General features: G+C 57.4%; 2 protein-coding genes across 2 annotated transcripts in view; both read right to left on the minus strand.

Annotated features, from left to right (window-relative positions):
- Positions 1–722: 722 nt before the first annotated feature.
- On the minus strand, positions 723–5,866 carry ANKRD63 (ankyrin repeat domain 63). Its single transcript, XM_029951520.1, has one exon. The coding sequence runs from the start codon at positions 4,923–4,925 to the stop codon at positions 3,777–3,779; it is 1,149 nt and encodes a 382-aa protein (XP_029807380.1). The 5' UTR covers positions 4,926–5,866; the 3' UTR covers positions 723–3,776.
- Positions 5,867–9,388: 3,522 nt separating this feature from the next.
- Positions 9,389–13,223, minus strand: part of PLCB2 (phospholipase C beta 2) — a 19,803-nt gene continuing 15,968 nt past the window's right edge. The window contains 6 exon segments of the mRNA XM_029951123.1: positions 9,389–11,056; positions 11,407–11,493; positions 12,116–12,173; positions 12,674–12,769; positions 12,860–12,936; positions 13,063–13,223. The exon segment at positions 13,063–13,223 is cut by the window's right edge and continues 82 nt beyond it. Of these exon segments, the coding sequence (XP_029806983.1) occupies positions 10,853–11,056; positions 11,407–11,493; positions 12,116–12,173; positions 12,674–12,769; positions 12,860–12,936; positions 13,063–13,223 (683 nt within the window). The 3' untranslated portion in view covers positions 9,389–10,852.

Raw genomic sequence — 13,223 nt, forward strand, 5'->3', positions numbered from 1 at the left:
GGAGACTGAAAGAGAAAGAGACAGAGCTGTCCTTCCCAGGGGAGAAGAACCCAGCTAGGAAAATCAGGGCCATATGCTCTGCTTGGTGGCACCACAGGGGCCTCGCGGGCAGCCACTTGAGCTGGTGGTCACTTTCTGCATTGGGGTCTCCCTTCTCCATTTTACTTCCCACTCCAAGGAAAGTCTGAGGCTGCTCTCCTCCAGCTGTCTATAAAAAGTGGCCTGGAACTGCTTCCAGGGAGAAGGCAGTCTGTGTTTTGGTTTTCAGAACTGTGGGGTTGTGAAGAAGTGCAGTGACTGGAAATCGATAGACCTTGGTTCTAGTCCTGCAGGAAGGGGAGGTGGATGCATGATCTTTGAGCGTCTAGCTCTGACACTGTTTACAGCACTTCCTTCCTGAGAGTTCATCCCACCCCCAGCCCTATGGTTCACTGAAACCTCTTACCCAGCCTCCAGGAACCATGCAGACCCTCTTCTTTCCTTTCCCCACACCAACCCCACCCGGACAGCTGCCCTGGCCTGAGGGTCCTAGTCCCTCAGTTGGAAGCAGTACCTGAGTCCTTCAGGAGGCGGCCACAGTACACAGTGGGACAGGCAGGGATGGAGGCTGACGGAAGGCAGAACCTTCACAGGAAGCAAGCCCACCCTCCTGGCATTCCACAGGGAGCCCAGAATCAGGAGAAGTTGGTGAGGCAAAGATAGGCCACTTCTTGCAACTGAATAATATGGATTTATTAACTATTCTTCTGAGTTCTAATAGTCCTTCCACCACCCAGTGTCATTCCAAAAGCATGTGCAGATGTCATTTAGCCTCCCACACAGCCTGGTTCTGAGCTTGATGTTAGGGTACTGAGCCCCAGTGGCCCGGGTGACTCTTCACAATGATGAAAGCAACAAGGATCGGAACAGAAAACTGTTTAGAAAGGTGTCTTCTAAAGTGGAGTGAGCTAGAGAGGACCCCAGCCCTGGGGCTGACAATGAGAACAAAGTGCAGGAGAGCAAAATGTGCTGAGACATAGAAGTTTTGCTGGGGCTAGTAAGAAATCTGCAAGAACAGCAAGCCAGTCACACACAGTTCAGTGCAGACAGGAAAGATCTGCTGTGGTTTTTTAGAAACATTGCTTTCAACCACCAAGCCCTTGGCACCTCCATGGAGAGGAACCCTATGATTGTTTACTCAATAAGGAGGGCCCAGGATGACATTCAACCAGAAATCCACAGGTCAGCAACATTGGAAAAATGACAGCACCATCTACCTAATGTTCAACCCAGACCTTACGGTGTTGTAAAGAAGCCAAAATACTTGTATTCTTACACCATTAAAAACATCGTGGAATTAAACACAGGGAATTTAGTGAACAAGCAGGGATCAGGGGGGGAGTTTGCACTTGGGATGTCCAGTTATCCCCCATCCCACCCAAGATCCTCTCCATGTGGCTTTCCAGGTGCTTCTGTATCCTTCACCCACCACCCAGACAGTGGGACTAAGGAGAGGCAGATGTCTGGAGAGAAAGGAGTGAGGGGAGGGCAATACATCTCCAAAGTGAAAGCAAATCTCATCAGAAGAAATCAGCGCAGGTCCCAAGGTTCAGAAATTATGAAGGAGGGGTTGGAAGTCCCTGTTTTTTCAGAAGAGAGCAAGAACTCTCTGGACTTGGGTGCTTAATTTGGAAGATCTTGGGGTCCCCTCCTTTGGAAGGGTCTGGGCTCCTGTTATTCCAAATCCGAGTTTTTTGTTTACTGTCCCTCACTCCACCGCTGGGAAATGACTTCAAGTATCCGGATTTAATATACTACAAGAGGAAGAGGATGCACACGGAGGGAGAAGTACATTGCCGTGATCCCAAGTAAAACCAGAAGTCTGAACTCTGAGCCAGGGCGCCACGAGGAAAGCGCAGCGCTGCCACCAGGGGGCACCAGAGATCACATCCACTGCGGAAGCCAGGCCGGGGGTGGGGGGGCGTTGCCGACATTTGAGGGGTGGAAGAAGGTGTCAGACACCTACACAAGGCCCGCTCACCCCCAGGCCCAATTTCTCAGCAGAGACCATTCTCTCTCTGGGCAGTTGCCTTAGAGTTACTCGTGAGAAACCTTCCGTTCTGCAAAGGCGTTTGAGATCGACGTCTTGAAAAGCCCCCACCTCAGACCAGTGAGGCGCTGCACGCTCAATCTTTGGGGTTCACAAAAAGCGCCCCCAAGCGCCGCCATCCCGCGAGCTGGGCGCACAGACACCTGTGCTAGCGTTTCCGCAGGGTCCTAGGGCACGCGTTCGCCAGACCCTCTAGAATCCCCCTCTTAGGCCAGCACAAAGAGGAGGGAGGGGAGGGGAGGGGAGGAGAGGAAGGACCACGCCGGAAAAGGGCATTTAACCATCTCTCCACAGTTGCCTCTGACTCACTAATCTGCCCAGTAATGAAGCTTTGCCCGGCCTCCTCCGTCCCACGCGCTGGGGAAGAGGCAGGGGTCCTTGGTCCCGACATCCAGCATCCATCATCGGCCCTGCCCCTCCATTAACAGCCCAGCGAGAAGCAGGAGCCCTTTAACAGCCCCCTTCCAGCTTCCGCTAGAGTTTGATGTAATTTAAACCCGGACCTGCGGCTCGTGTGGGCTTCCCGACTCCCTCGCGCCGCCGTTTAACGTGGCAAACACTTCAGTCAATTATCCCCCTCGCAGAGCTTCTATTTAAAGAGACATTGTCAGGTTCTTAAGCCTCGGATCAGACCCGCTGTTTTCTGCTTCATATACAAAGACTCAAAACACAAGTTCTTTGAGGATTGGAAGAAATACAATTAAGCCAAGCCTTCGCAACCGTTCCACCCTGCGTGAGCACCCACATGCCGGAAGGGGGGTGCTGGGAGATGGTGGGGGTGGGGAAGTGCCAAGTCCTTTCATTTCAGACCTCTAATAGCAGAAGTAAGGCCGGGCCACGAGGGACACGACCTCAGAGATAAGACTCAAATGCAGCTGAGCTGAAGAACAGGCTGGCTCAGCAGGAGCTGGGCTGGATAGGGGTTGGTGTTGGGCAAGGACCTCACATCATCAATGAAGTTGAGTCCTGGTTTGGCCAAAGGCAGGGACAGCTGGAATCGCCCAGAAACTGTTTCAGGAGACAACTAGTATTCAACACCAAGGCCTCTGCTATCCCCAAATATGCTTTCATTGTCTTGAGGAATAAGTTTCTCCCCAGAAAAAACTTCAGATTCCTTCCCAATCAGCCCTTCTGTCAAGAAGGGCTCAGAGGCCAGTCTCCTTGCTCTTCTTCCCCAACACTTAAGAGGAAGGGAGACTTAGGTCACCTGCAGCATTACCGTCATCTCACTAGGCAGAGTGGGGAGGTTAGGCCTTTGTTCTACAAGTCAGTTCTTCTGCTGCCTGGCTACTAAGGTGTGGAAGACTGGCCAGGAGGAGGTGACCTGGCAGGAGTCCCCTAAGACCCAGAACTGAGCCTTAGGGCTCAGAGGAGGGGGTCCATTTTCCTGGCTGGAAGGCTGTAGCATATGGAACCAGTCTTCTACTCTTCCTTTTTCAGGACAGGAAAGGTAGGCTGTAGGGAAGGTGAGAGACCTAGGCAGGGAATACTAACAAGCACAAAAAAGAAATAAAATAGGGGCTCTTTTCAGAGAGAGGGTTGGTAGAGATCTCGCCTTGGCAATGGGGACAGGTTCTGGGATCACAGGCCGGGAAACTGCGAGTTAAATGAAGGACCTGGAAGAAAGAAATCCCAGTAGAGGAGAGACCTTAAGAGCAGGGAAAGCAGGGCCCAACCTCAACGCTGTTTACCGCTGAGCGTGCAGCACCACGGCCTCCGTGCCTGCCTGCCAAGGCTGAGGCCCAGGCTCCGAGTGGGGCAGAGCGTTGGCCTCTAACTCAGCGCCGCTGTCGGGCCCTGGTGCCTCCCCCACCAGGCTGGGGATGTCTGGAGCTGTCGAGCGTCGGCGTAAACCCAAACGGCCAGAGCCTGGGCCGCCCTCCGGGTGGGGACTAAGGCCAATGGGGGCTTGCACTAAGGTCGGAGGCACTCCCTCCAGCACCTCCTGGGAACGCCACCTCCCGGTCCCCGAAGACTGGGGCGAGTGTGGTCGGGCCATCAGAGCTCCTGCCCGTAGTCGAGCCGCCTCCTCCTCGGTTACAGCACCCAGAGCCAGGCTCATGCTCCGGCCCAGCTCGGGCCTGTCGCTGCCCTGCGCTCGGTGCCGGCCGGAGCTTTTGCCTCCTGACCCAGCCTCGCCGCCGTGACCGTGGCCGCCCGCTGCTCTCGCAAAGCGCGCCAGGAGAGGCCGAGGTAAGCGGCGAGGACTGGGTCGTCGGCGCTCTGGGCTGGGCGCGGGAGCCGGACGGCCTGGGGGGCTGTCGGAGTTGGAGCCCCGGGCCGCGGCGGCGGCGGCTGCGCGGCCCCAGGGCCCGGTGAGGGCTTGCACGCAGGTCCCGTGGCCGCGGGATGCGGCCAGTTGCAGAGCCGTGAGACCCGCTCGGTTGGTGCGATCGAGGCGCAGGCCGAGGCGGCGGAAAGAGCGCACCAAGAACTCGAGCACCGCCCCATGGCCGCACGCCGCCGCCCACATCACTGGGCTATTGCCCGCCGAGTCGGCCGCCTCCGGGTCCCCGCTGAACTGCACCAACAGCTGCACGGCGTCCAGGTGGCCGCGCTCGCAAGCCAGGCTAAGTGCCGTGCGGCCGCGCTCGTCCCGCAGGTTCACTGCTGCACCCTGCTCCAGCAGTAGCCGCACGAAACGCGCGCGCAGCGCGGGGTCCGGCAGGCCCACCGCCACCATGAGCGGCGTGCGGCCCTGCTCTGCGCGGCAGTCGATGATGCTGCGGTCCAGCGCATCCAGCACAAAACGGGCCAGATGCACTTTGCCCGCCTGCATAGCCTCCAGGAAGGTGCGCGTCCCCGCTCGGGGGCACAGGTCTTTGGGCTTGAGCATGGCCCCGGCCGCCGCTCCCAGGCGGCCCAGCAGCTCCGCACGGGGGCGCCCCTGTTCCCGCGCCCCGCCGGGCTCTGGGCACCGCTGGTGCTCCGGTTTGGTTCGCTCCGCGCGTGGGCGGCTGCAGCCGAGGGTCCTGATGTTCCCACTCTTTTGCCCTCGCGGCTCCCGCTGCCCCGCCGCTCCTGGGCCGCACGCCTGGCGTCTCGCAGCTCCTTCCCTGAGCTTCCCGCCTGGAAGTGTAGGTTCTTCGCTACTCTGGGCTCCGCTCCTGGCCCGCTACAAGACTACGGGAGCCAAAGCTCTGCCTCCTTCTGTCTGTCCCGCTGTTTTCCGCGTGTCCGGTGCCCCTCCGTCCCTTGTGGCTTGGAGCCGCGCCACTCACCCGCACCTGAGGCAGCCCCCGCTCCCCTGCTGAGACGGTGGCGCCCGCCGTGCGCGCCTGCCTCCAGCCCTGGCGGGGAGCGCCGCTCCTCAAGCTGCTGGCGCCGCTCCTCCGCCTCCTCCCCGCTCGCGGGGGCCGGGCCACGCCGGGGCGCTTGCTCCTTACTTGGGGGGCTCAGCGGCGCGGGAGCCGCCGCAAGCCAGCATACCTGGCTTTATAGCCTCGGGGGTCTCCATGGCAATGGCAGCCCTGGAACCGGGCTGAGCCTTCACGGCAGGAACGCACGAGGCGGGGAGGACCGCCCCTGACCCCCACCCCTTTGTGGGCCACGAAGTCGGGGAGCGGCTCCTCCTCCGCGCTCCCCTGGGGCTGCGGCGGCAGTTGCGGGGCGGGGGCGGCGGCTGCTTGCTGGGGGCCACATGCAGCAGGCCAGGCCAATCCCAAAGTCAGAGTCGTCTTTCCTCGTCTCCCCGCCCTCCGCCCCCACCAAAGTCGGTGATCTTGGCTCCTTAGAAACTTGGGATCTCGGACCCGTCGGGGAAGACGGAGGGCTGCCTCCAGCGGTCCTAGTGGAAGGAAATGGGATCCCAAGAGGGCAGAACTGGACCACAAGCGAGCTGGGAGGTGGCGGCGAAAGGCGAACTGGAAGTAATTGCCGGGGGCGGGGGCGTGAGGGGGAATCTTCTCTGCGCACAGAGTGGGGGGCGCTCATTCTGGCTGAGAACTGCCACTCCAAGGGTAGCGAATCACGCACTCACACACAATTGTTCTTCCCGCACACGCTCACTGAGCGGGGGTGGAGGGGAGAGTGCGCTCTCCAATCTCCAACGTCTCCAACCCCGACCACGCGCGCGATTGCCAGCTCCCGGCGGCTGACTGGCAGGCGGAGCCGAGACGCGGCGGCCAGAGCCGGAGCCTGGAGATCCGAGAGTGCTGCAGCCACGTTAAGAGCTCCCTGGCGCCGCCACTCCGGAAAACGCGAGGGACAAACACGCAAGGCTCCCCTACGGTCCTCGCCTTCCTCCTGAGCACAGAACCACCCCCAGGCCACAGGGCTCTGATCTGGGCCACTAGCTGACCCTTTTGAAAGGGAATAAGAGAGCTCGAGTCAGTAGGGTGTTGAAAAACCACAGCAACCCCACTTGCTCCTGAGATGGAGGGCCAAGGTGCTCAGGCCTCGGTTGAGGGCAGTTCGGGCTCCTCAGACTGCCGTGGGGTGGAGGGAGGGTTGGCTGGGAGGGTAGGTGTGGGGGGTGTGTGTGTGTGGAATGAATATTTGCGAAGTATGAATCCAATCAGGTATCAACTACAGAATTTACTGAGACTTTTCATGAGGCAAGTATTGTGTTCCCAGCTGCAGGGGATAGATAGAAGAAGTTCAGTTCTGTATGGAAGAGACCTTCCCTCCCAAGCAGGAAGACAAGACCAGGACAAAAAAGTAGAGGCTGTTGCCCTAGGGCTCAATACACAGGTTAAATAAGAAACCAAGACAGTGCTCAGAGGAAAAGGTGGAGTTGTGGGGAGGAGAGGGCTCCCTGGGAAATCTGAAGACAGGACTTCTGAGATGTTCTTCAAGCGTGTGGGGGATCTGACTGCTAGGAAATAAGGAAGACATTCCAGACAGGGTTACTGAGGCCAGGACAGGAAGCAAGAAAAATACCTGTAGGGGACAGTATTGAGGACTACTTTACTGAGGAACTTCCTATGGAAGACAGGAAATAATATGGAAGACAGGGAATAATAAAGGTGTCCTGAGCCTGGGCAGAGCTATGATAGTATGCTTTGCAGCAGGAGCTGCCTAAGGAAAGGTTCTGGGTAAGGAGAGGATTTGCCCTTCCGGAAAGAAGAGTGGGCCCAGATGGGTGAGTAACAAAGTGCACACTGGGCCCTGAACTCCAGGCTTCTTGCCTTTCTCCAGCTGCCAGGATTCAGGGAGGCCCACCTGGCATCCTGAGCCCATCTATGAGGCAAGGGCTCCCACACCCCTCTGTTCTTTGGGGCGGTACCTGTGATGTATATCTGTATATATGGTCAAGCCCCCACTCCCTTCCTCTTTTCTCATTCTTTAATCACCCTGCTCTATCCCTTTCGTCTCCTGGTGTCACAAAAAGGGCACAGCATTTGACACATTCAACCTCAGAGTTAAGTCACAGCTTGAAGGCATTTACTAGCAGTGTGGCTCCAGGCCTGCACTGTCTCATCTGCAAAATGAAGTCGACAATACTAGCCCTGCCTACTTCTGACAAGATCAAGCTAGTGAGTGTCAGGGAAAGAGCTACACAGTTCTTCAGAGTGGTTCTTCAGAGCATAGTAGAAAGCCCAATCTCGCCTGCCCCAGACATGGGGGAACCCCCCTGCGGTGTTGCCTCCTGGTGAGTATAGACTCCCCAACCCCAGTGGGGGTGCGAGAAAGCTCTCACCCTCCTCAGCAGAAGAAAGGCTTTCCTTCTCTTCATGACTCAATTCCCCTTTTGGCAGCATGAGGGAAATTGCTTTCTTCCCTCCTTTCTGTTTCCAGAGTCAGTTGGAAGGAGGTAACCCTGGAATCTGCATTTGGCCCCAGGTATAGGACAGAGGCAGCGGGAGACTCAGAATGGGGTATGTGCTCTGTCCTACAGAACCATGGCCCCCCTCCTCCCTGGGGCTTCTGTCTCTGTGGATGGAGACAGTTCCCAGGCATGGGAGCCTGAGCTTCCTGTTGGGGCCTCAACCCTGGCTTGGCAGGCGGTGCCACACCGGCTACTCTTTAGAAGGAGCAGCCAGTGCATTTGCTCTGTCTGAGCATCACCAAGCCAGCCAGGCCTGTGGCGGGTCTCAGGCCCTGGAGCCCTAGCTCCGACTTTTGGGTAGGCTCAGTATGTTCTGAGCAGAAAAGAAATAGAAAAAAAAAAAAAAAAAGCTGAGACTGTGCTGCAGAGCACAGAGGCCCCAACAGCCGGAATTAGAAGCTGTCGCTTAGGGAGCTGAAGGCTGACAAGAGATGGAGCTGAGGCAGGGAGCAGGCAGGCACTCCACACTCCCCTCCCCTCCCCTCCCCTCCACCTGCTGAGCCTCTCCCAGGGCAGGCCCCAGGCTGGCAAAAGAGCTTCCTCCCAGAGGCACAGGTCTGTAGTCTGTCATTCTGTCTACAGCCAGCCCCCCTCCTAGACCCCTTTCTTTCCCCCTCAAGTGTCACCAGCCCCCTCACCCTGTCACGTTGCACCAGCTCAGCAGGGTTGGGCCTGGTGGAACATGCCTGGGAGATCCAGAGAGCTGGGGAGGGGATGGGGGGTGCAGGGGGTGGGGTGAGTCAGCAGGGGACTCTGGTATCTGAGTCAGCAAGGGGACTGGGAAGGGAGTAGGGACCCTTCTCTTCATGTAAAAGGTGAAACTGAGGCATGATGAATGGACAGGGAACTTTGCTCCAGCCCTACAGGTACATAGCAGAAACTCACATGCTCAGGGCCCTGAGGGAGGCCAGCAAGCCCTCCTCTTCGCCTCCCCTACAGCCAGAGATTAAATCATCCCCAGGACCCACAGTGCCCTAGGGGGCACTTGGCCCTTTTTCCAGAGGACAGAAAGCTAGGAGGTGGGTATCTGGGCCTGGCCCCCAACCTGCTGTGCAGAGGCCTCTCCCAGAGGCAAGATTGCGTTTCCTTCCCCATTCCTGGGCTTCCCAGCTCCACACAGGGGAGCCCAGAAACTCTGCTGGGGCTGGCTGAGGCTAGGGGAAGGTGGCTTCTCCTTCCCCTCTTCAGTCACGGGCAAAAACTGGGGCCTGCCCACAGGGCTCTTTTCGGCACTGGCGTTGGCTTATGCCCATGTTCCTGGGTCAGTGAGTTCCTCCAGCCTGGATCCTCAATGCTATGTGGTTCTACCCCTGGGCTGGCAGAAAAACGGGGCAGTTGAATGCCCGGCAGGAGAGCTAAAGACAGAGCACTGCTCTGGCGTACAAGTGTCCCACCCTTGGCTGTATCCAGTGTGTATGCAAGCTGGACATGTCAATGACAGGCCTTACTGCTGTGATGGGCAGAACCCCTAGTCTCAACTTGCAACCAGGGAATGCCAGAGGTCAGGCCCCCAGAAGGATGGAGGATGGTGGTGATGGCTCTGTTTATTTTCCGAAGGCACAGGTGCTCAGAGCTAATGGCATTTGTTATAACTCTCTGATAAGAAAACAAGCTCTTCCCAGAATCAATCCCCACCTGGCTTCTCCCATTTGGGATTTGGGACCACTCCCCAGAGGCAGTGAGCAGCTACCCACAAGCCCCTGTCGAGCAAGTGTTGGGTTCAACCATAACTACCGCGGAGGCCTAAGAATGTGACCCCTCCAAGTCTGCCTAAAGGGGCCCAGGTGGCCTGGAGGTTCACAGCTCCCCAAGAGGGTAAGGGGCACCCTTCCAAGAGGCTCTTCTGCTGCAAGCCCTGAGGGTGGAGACAAGGAAGGGCTGCATCTGGGGGCTGGTGGAGAAAAGGAGTGACCTCATTTTCCAGTGGTTATGGCATCAGAGCTGGCCAAAGGGGAAGTGAATCCCCTTCACACCCAGAGGCAAGGCCATTCTATTCCACTGGGCTCTGGATGGGACTTCATCCTGGGGTTCAACTCCCAAAGGTTCCCCCTGGCCCCTGCCAGGCTGTTTCATTTCAGGAGCATCCTATCCCCTGCCTCCCATTTCCTAGCTATAGAACAGAGGCCAGGCTTAGGCAGGAAATATTGGGACAGGGTTCTCTTTAGTAGCACTAAGAAGGGGAAAAATAAATAAATCTCATCAAGTCAGGAGAGAAAATGATGCTAATCTTGTCAGGCAGCCTGAGTGGGGGTACATACTAGGAAGTAACCCCCCCCCCAGGGCTAGGAGAGTGTCCCAAAGGCCTTCTTTGGCCCCTCCCTACTAGCCAGAGGCCTGGTGTCTCAGAGACTGGACATCTGAGGCAGCTTTTCCATGTCAGCCTCCCATCCCCCACAGGCAGGCAGCCAAGGAAAGGGCCTCAGCCCAGGATCCTGGAAGTAGCTGTGCCCAGGGAGCCTGGAGGTAGTGCCAGGCTCTGTATCAGGGAGTTGACAGGAGGCCAACTCAGGACAGGTCTGAGATGGGGCCTCACAGCAGGAGGGTTTGGAGGGTGGTCCTGCTTAAACTAGAGGCACTAGAGTGGAGGTTCCAGGTGGCCAGGCCTAACCCTTTGGTGAGAACAGTGAGTCCAGGGTGGGGCACCACTGGATGCACACTAGGGAAGGTAGAGGGGGGCCAGGACCCCATTTCCTGCCTCCCAGTCCATATTCTTTTGCTCTCAATGAATCCGTGACACTCACTCAGAGGAAGCAATGAAAGATGAAGAGGAAGTCAGATTGGAGAGGGCCTCTAAAGCCCAGATGGGCCTCCACCCTGGTGGTACCAGGTTCCTGCCTCCTCTAGCTTCGCTGTTGAGGAGGGGGCTCCAGAGTCCAAGGGAGCCCCAGCTGCCCACAGCCTTAGAATGTGGGGGCCTTTCCTCCTGGAGGGATGGAGCCACATCCCCGAGAAGAGTGAATGTCCTTAGAGAATGTCCCAGTGGGATGGGGGCATCAGAGGCGGCTCTCCTGGGCACTTGTCTTGGCTGTGAGTGGGTCCTGCTCACACAGCTCCTTGAAGGCCCCACAGGACTTCTCAGGCTTGTCCTTGGCCTCAGAGGGGAAGCAGTCGCTGAGGTAGGCCCTCACTGACTCCTTCACCTCGGCCTCCAGGCCCTTCATCCTGGCCTCGTACTCTGCCAGTGCCTCCTGCTGAAACTGTGGGGACAGCAAAGACCAACACCTGTCTCAGTAGGGGCCAACCACCCATCTCCCTACCCTGGACAGTCAAACAGGAGATACCCAGTCTGTTCAGAGCTCCCAGGAGACTGGGGTGGGAGGTGGAGGGTAGTGGAGACCATCAGGGAGCCTCTCAGGGAAGGGGGTGACAACCAGGCAAAGAGACATGTAGAACTACCTCCTCTTAGAGGGGCCCAGGACCATGTGGGAACCAAGGCCTGTGGTCCACCTGTGAGGGCTGAGTCCCCTCACCTCCACCCCATCCCGTGACTGGCAGCTCCCTAGGGCAGGCTAACTCTGCTGGTGGCCAGGGTAGTGGTCCCTGTCACCTGCTTTTCCATCTCCCGGATCTGCTCCAGGCAAGCTGCCTGCTTCTCCTCTAGCTTCTCCTGGTGCTTCTCCAGGTTCTCTGTCATCTGGGTGGGAGAGAGAGGCAGGGGATCAGGAGAACACAGACAGGAAACCTGGCTTTAAATCTAGTTACAGTCCCAGCTAACCAGCTAGAAAACTTGGGACAAATTTGTCACCCTCTAAGCAGTCCTTTTGAATTTGTAAAACAAATCGTCTGTCTTGCTGGATTGTGCAGGAGCATGTGACACACTGCCAGTAAAGTACCTGGTTTAGAGCCGGGTACAAGGTCAGGACTCAGTAAATGGGCGCTCTGTTAGTGTTGTTAATGGTCCCAGGGGAACTTGAGGTCCATTCTCAGCAGAGTGTTCCTTCCTCTTCTGACTCCTTGGAGCCTCAGGAAGCCCCCCTCACTCCTGCACATCCCATCCTCCCTGGGCCAGCTTATTCATTTCCATTCAGGGAGACTAGCCAGAGACAGATCCCTTTAGGCTGGTACCCCACCCTCCCACGAAGGCCAGAGCCCTGGGATAGGCTGGTGGCCCCTCCTCCTCTTCATTGCTCCTCCCATCCCAAGCTGCAGGGCCTGCTCTGGACTGTGCATCTCCTAAAGACAAAATAAAGGCCTAGGGCCACCCCTCCCTCCTATGTAGTATGTGTGTGTATATGAAGGACACAGCTCTTACACACCTGCTTGATGACTTGTACCACCTCCTGAATGTGAGAGTTGTTAATCTCTCTCTTCAGCCTGTTGGGGTAATCAGAATTTCAGAGAGACCAGGAGGCCCCTAGGAAGAGTCGAATGAGACCAGGTCTCCTCAGGGTATAGACAAAATGAGACTTCTGCCTTATGAACAGAACCAGCCAGAGGGGGTAATCATGGGGACCCAAGGAGGACTTGAGGGGCCAGTGGGAGCTGTAGGGGCTGTCTGACGAAAGGGCTTCCTCACTAAAGTGCACTGTCCTCCAAGGTGTGCGGGGGGAAGCTATCATCCCAAGGTTTTGCCTCCCTCTCTGTATGATCGGTTTTCCCTTAAATTCTCCTTTCTGCTCAGGGTGATGGCATCTGTGTTTTGCCTAAGGATGACATTCCAATCAGAGGTGACAGAAGTGGGATTCACTTTCAAATGCCAAGGGACGGGCACATCTCTGGGAAGCAAGTCAGGATCCACTTGCACTCCCCGCTGGAGTAGTCCCTTCTCAGACTGGCCCTGGAGTTTGAGTCTTGGGCCTCCCTCCAGGGCTCACCTTTCCTGAGCCATCTTGTCCGAGGTGACTTTGACCATGGCCTGGATCCGCTCCAGCCTCTTGGCCTCCAGCTTTTTCTTCATCTCCTTGGTATCACTGCAGAGAGACAAGCATCAGGAAGATGTTCTGAAGGGCCTGAACCCTCCTGGGAGGTGAGAGTCAGACATGGGGAGGAGGCAATCATACATGTCCAAGGTCTCCTTGAGGGTCTTCAGCTCCGCAGCCTGCTTCTCTCTGGCCAGCTCCATCATCTTGGCGATTTGCTGCAGGGTGAGGGAGGTGCAAAGACAGGCTTAGCTAGAGGAGCCCTTTGCTGTGAGGAGGTAGGGAGGCCTAGGTGGTGTCAGTTGGGTTGTGGCTCCCTCCCGTACCCCCGCCCGCCTGGGCACCTCGGTCACGTGCTGCTCCTTGCGTCTCAGAATGCCCTCGTACTGCTCCTCGCCCAGCTGCAGCAGCTCCAGCTCCAGCTGATCCTTCAGCTCCCGAGCACGCGCGTCCGCGCCTTCGGGGCCCTCGGGGCCCTCGAGGCCCTCGCTCGGCGCGGCCCCGG

Source organism: Suricata suricatta, chromosome 9 (assembly GCF_006229205.1).
Source record: "Suricata suricatta isolate VVHF042 chromosome 9, meerkat_22Aug2017_6uvM2_HiC, whole genome shotgun sequence".
NCBI classification, from domain to species: Eukaryota; Metazoa; Chordata; class Mammalia; order Carnivora; family Herpestidae; genus Suricata; species Suricata suricatta.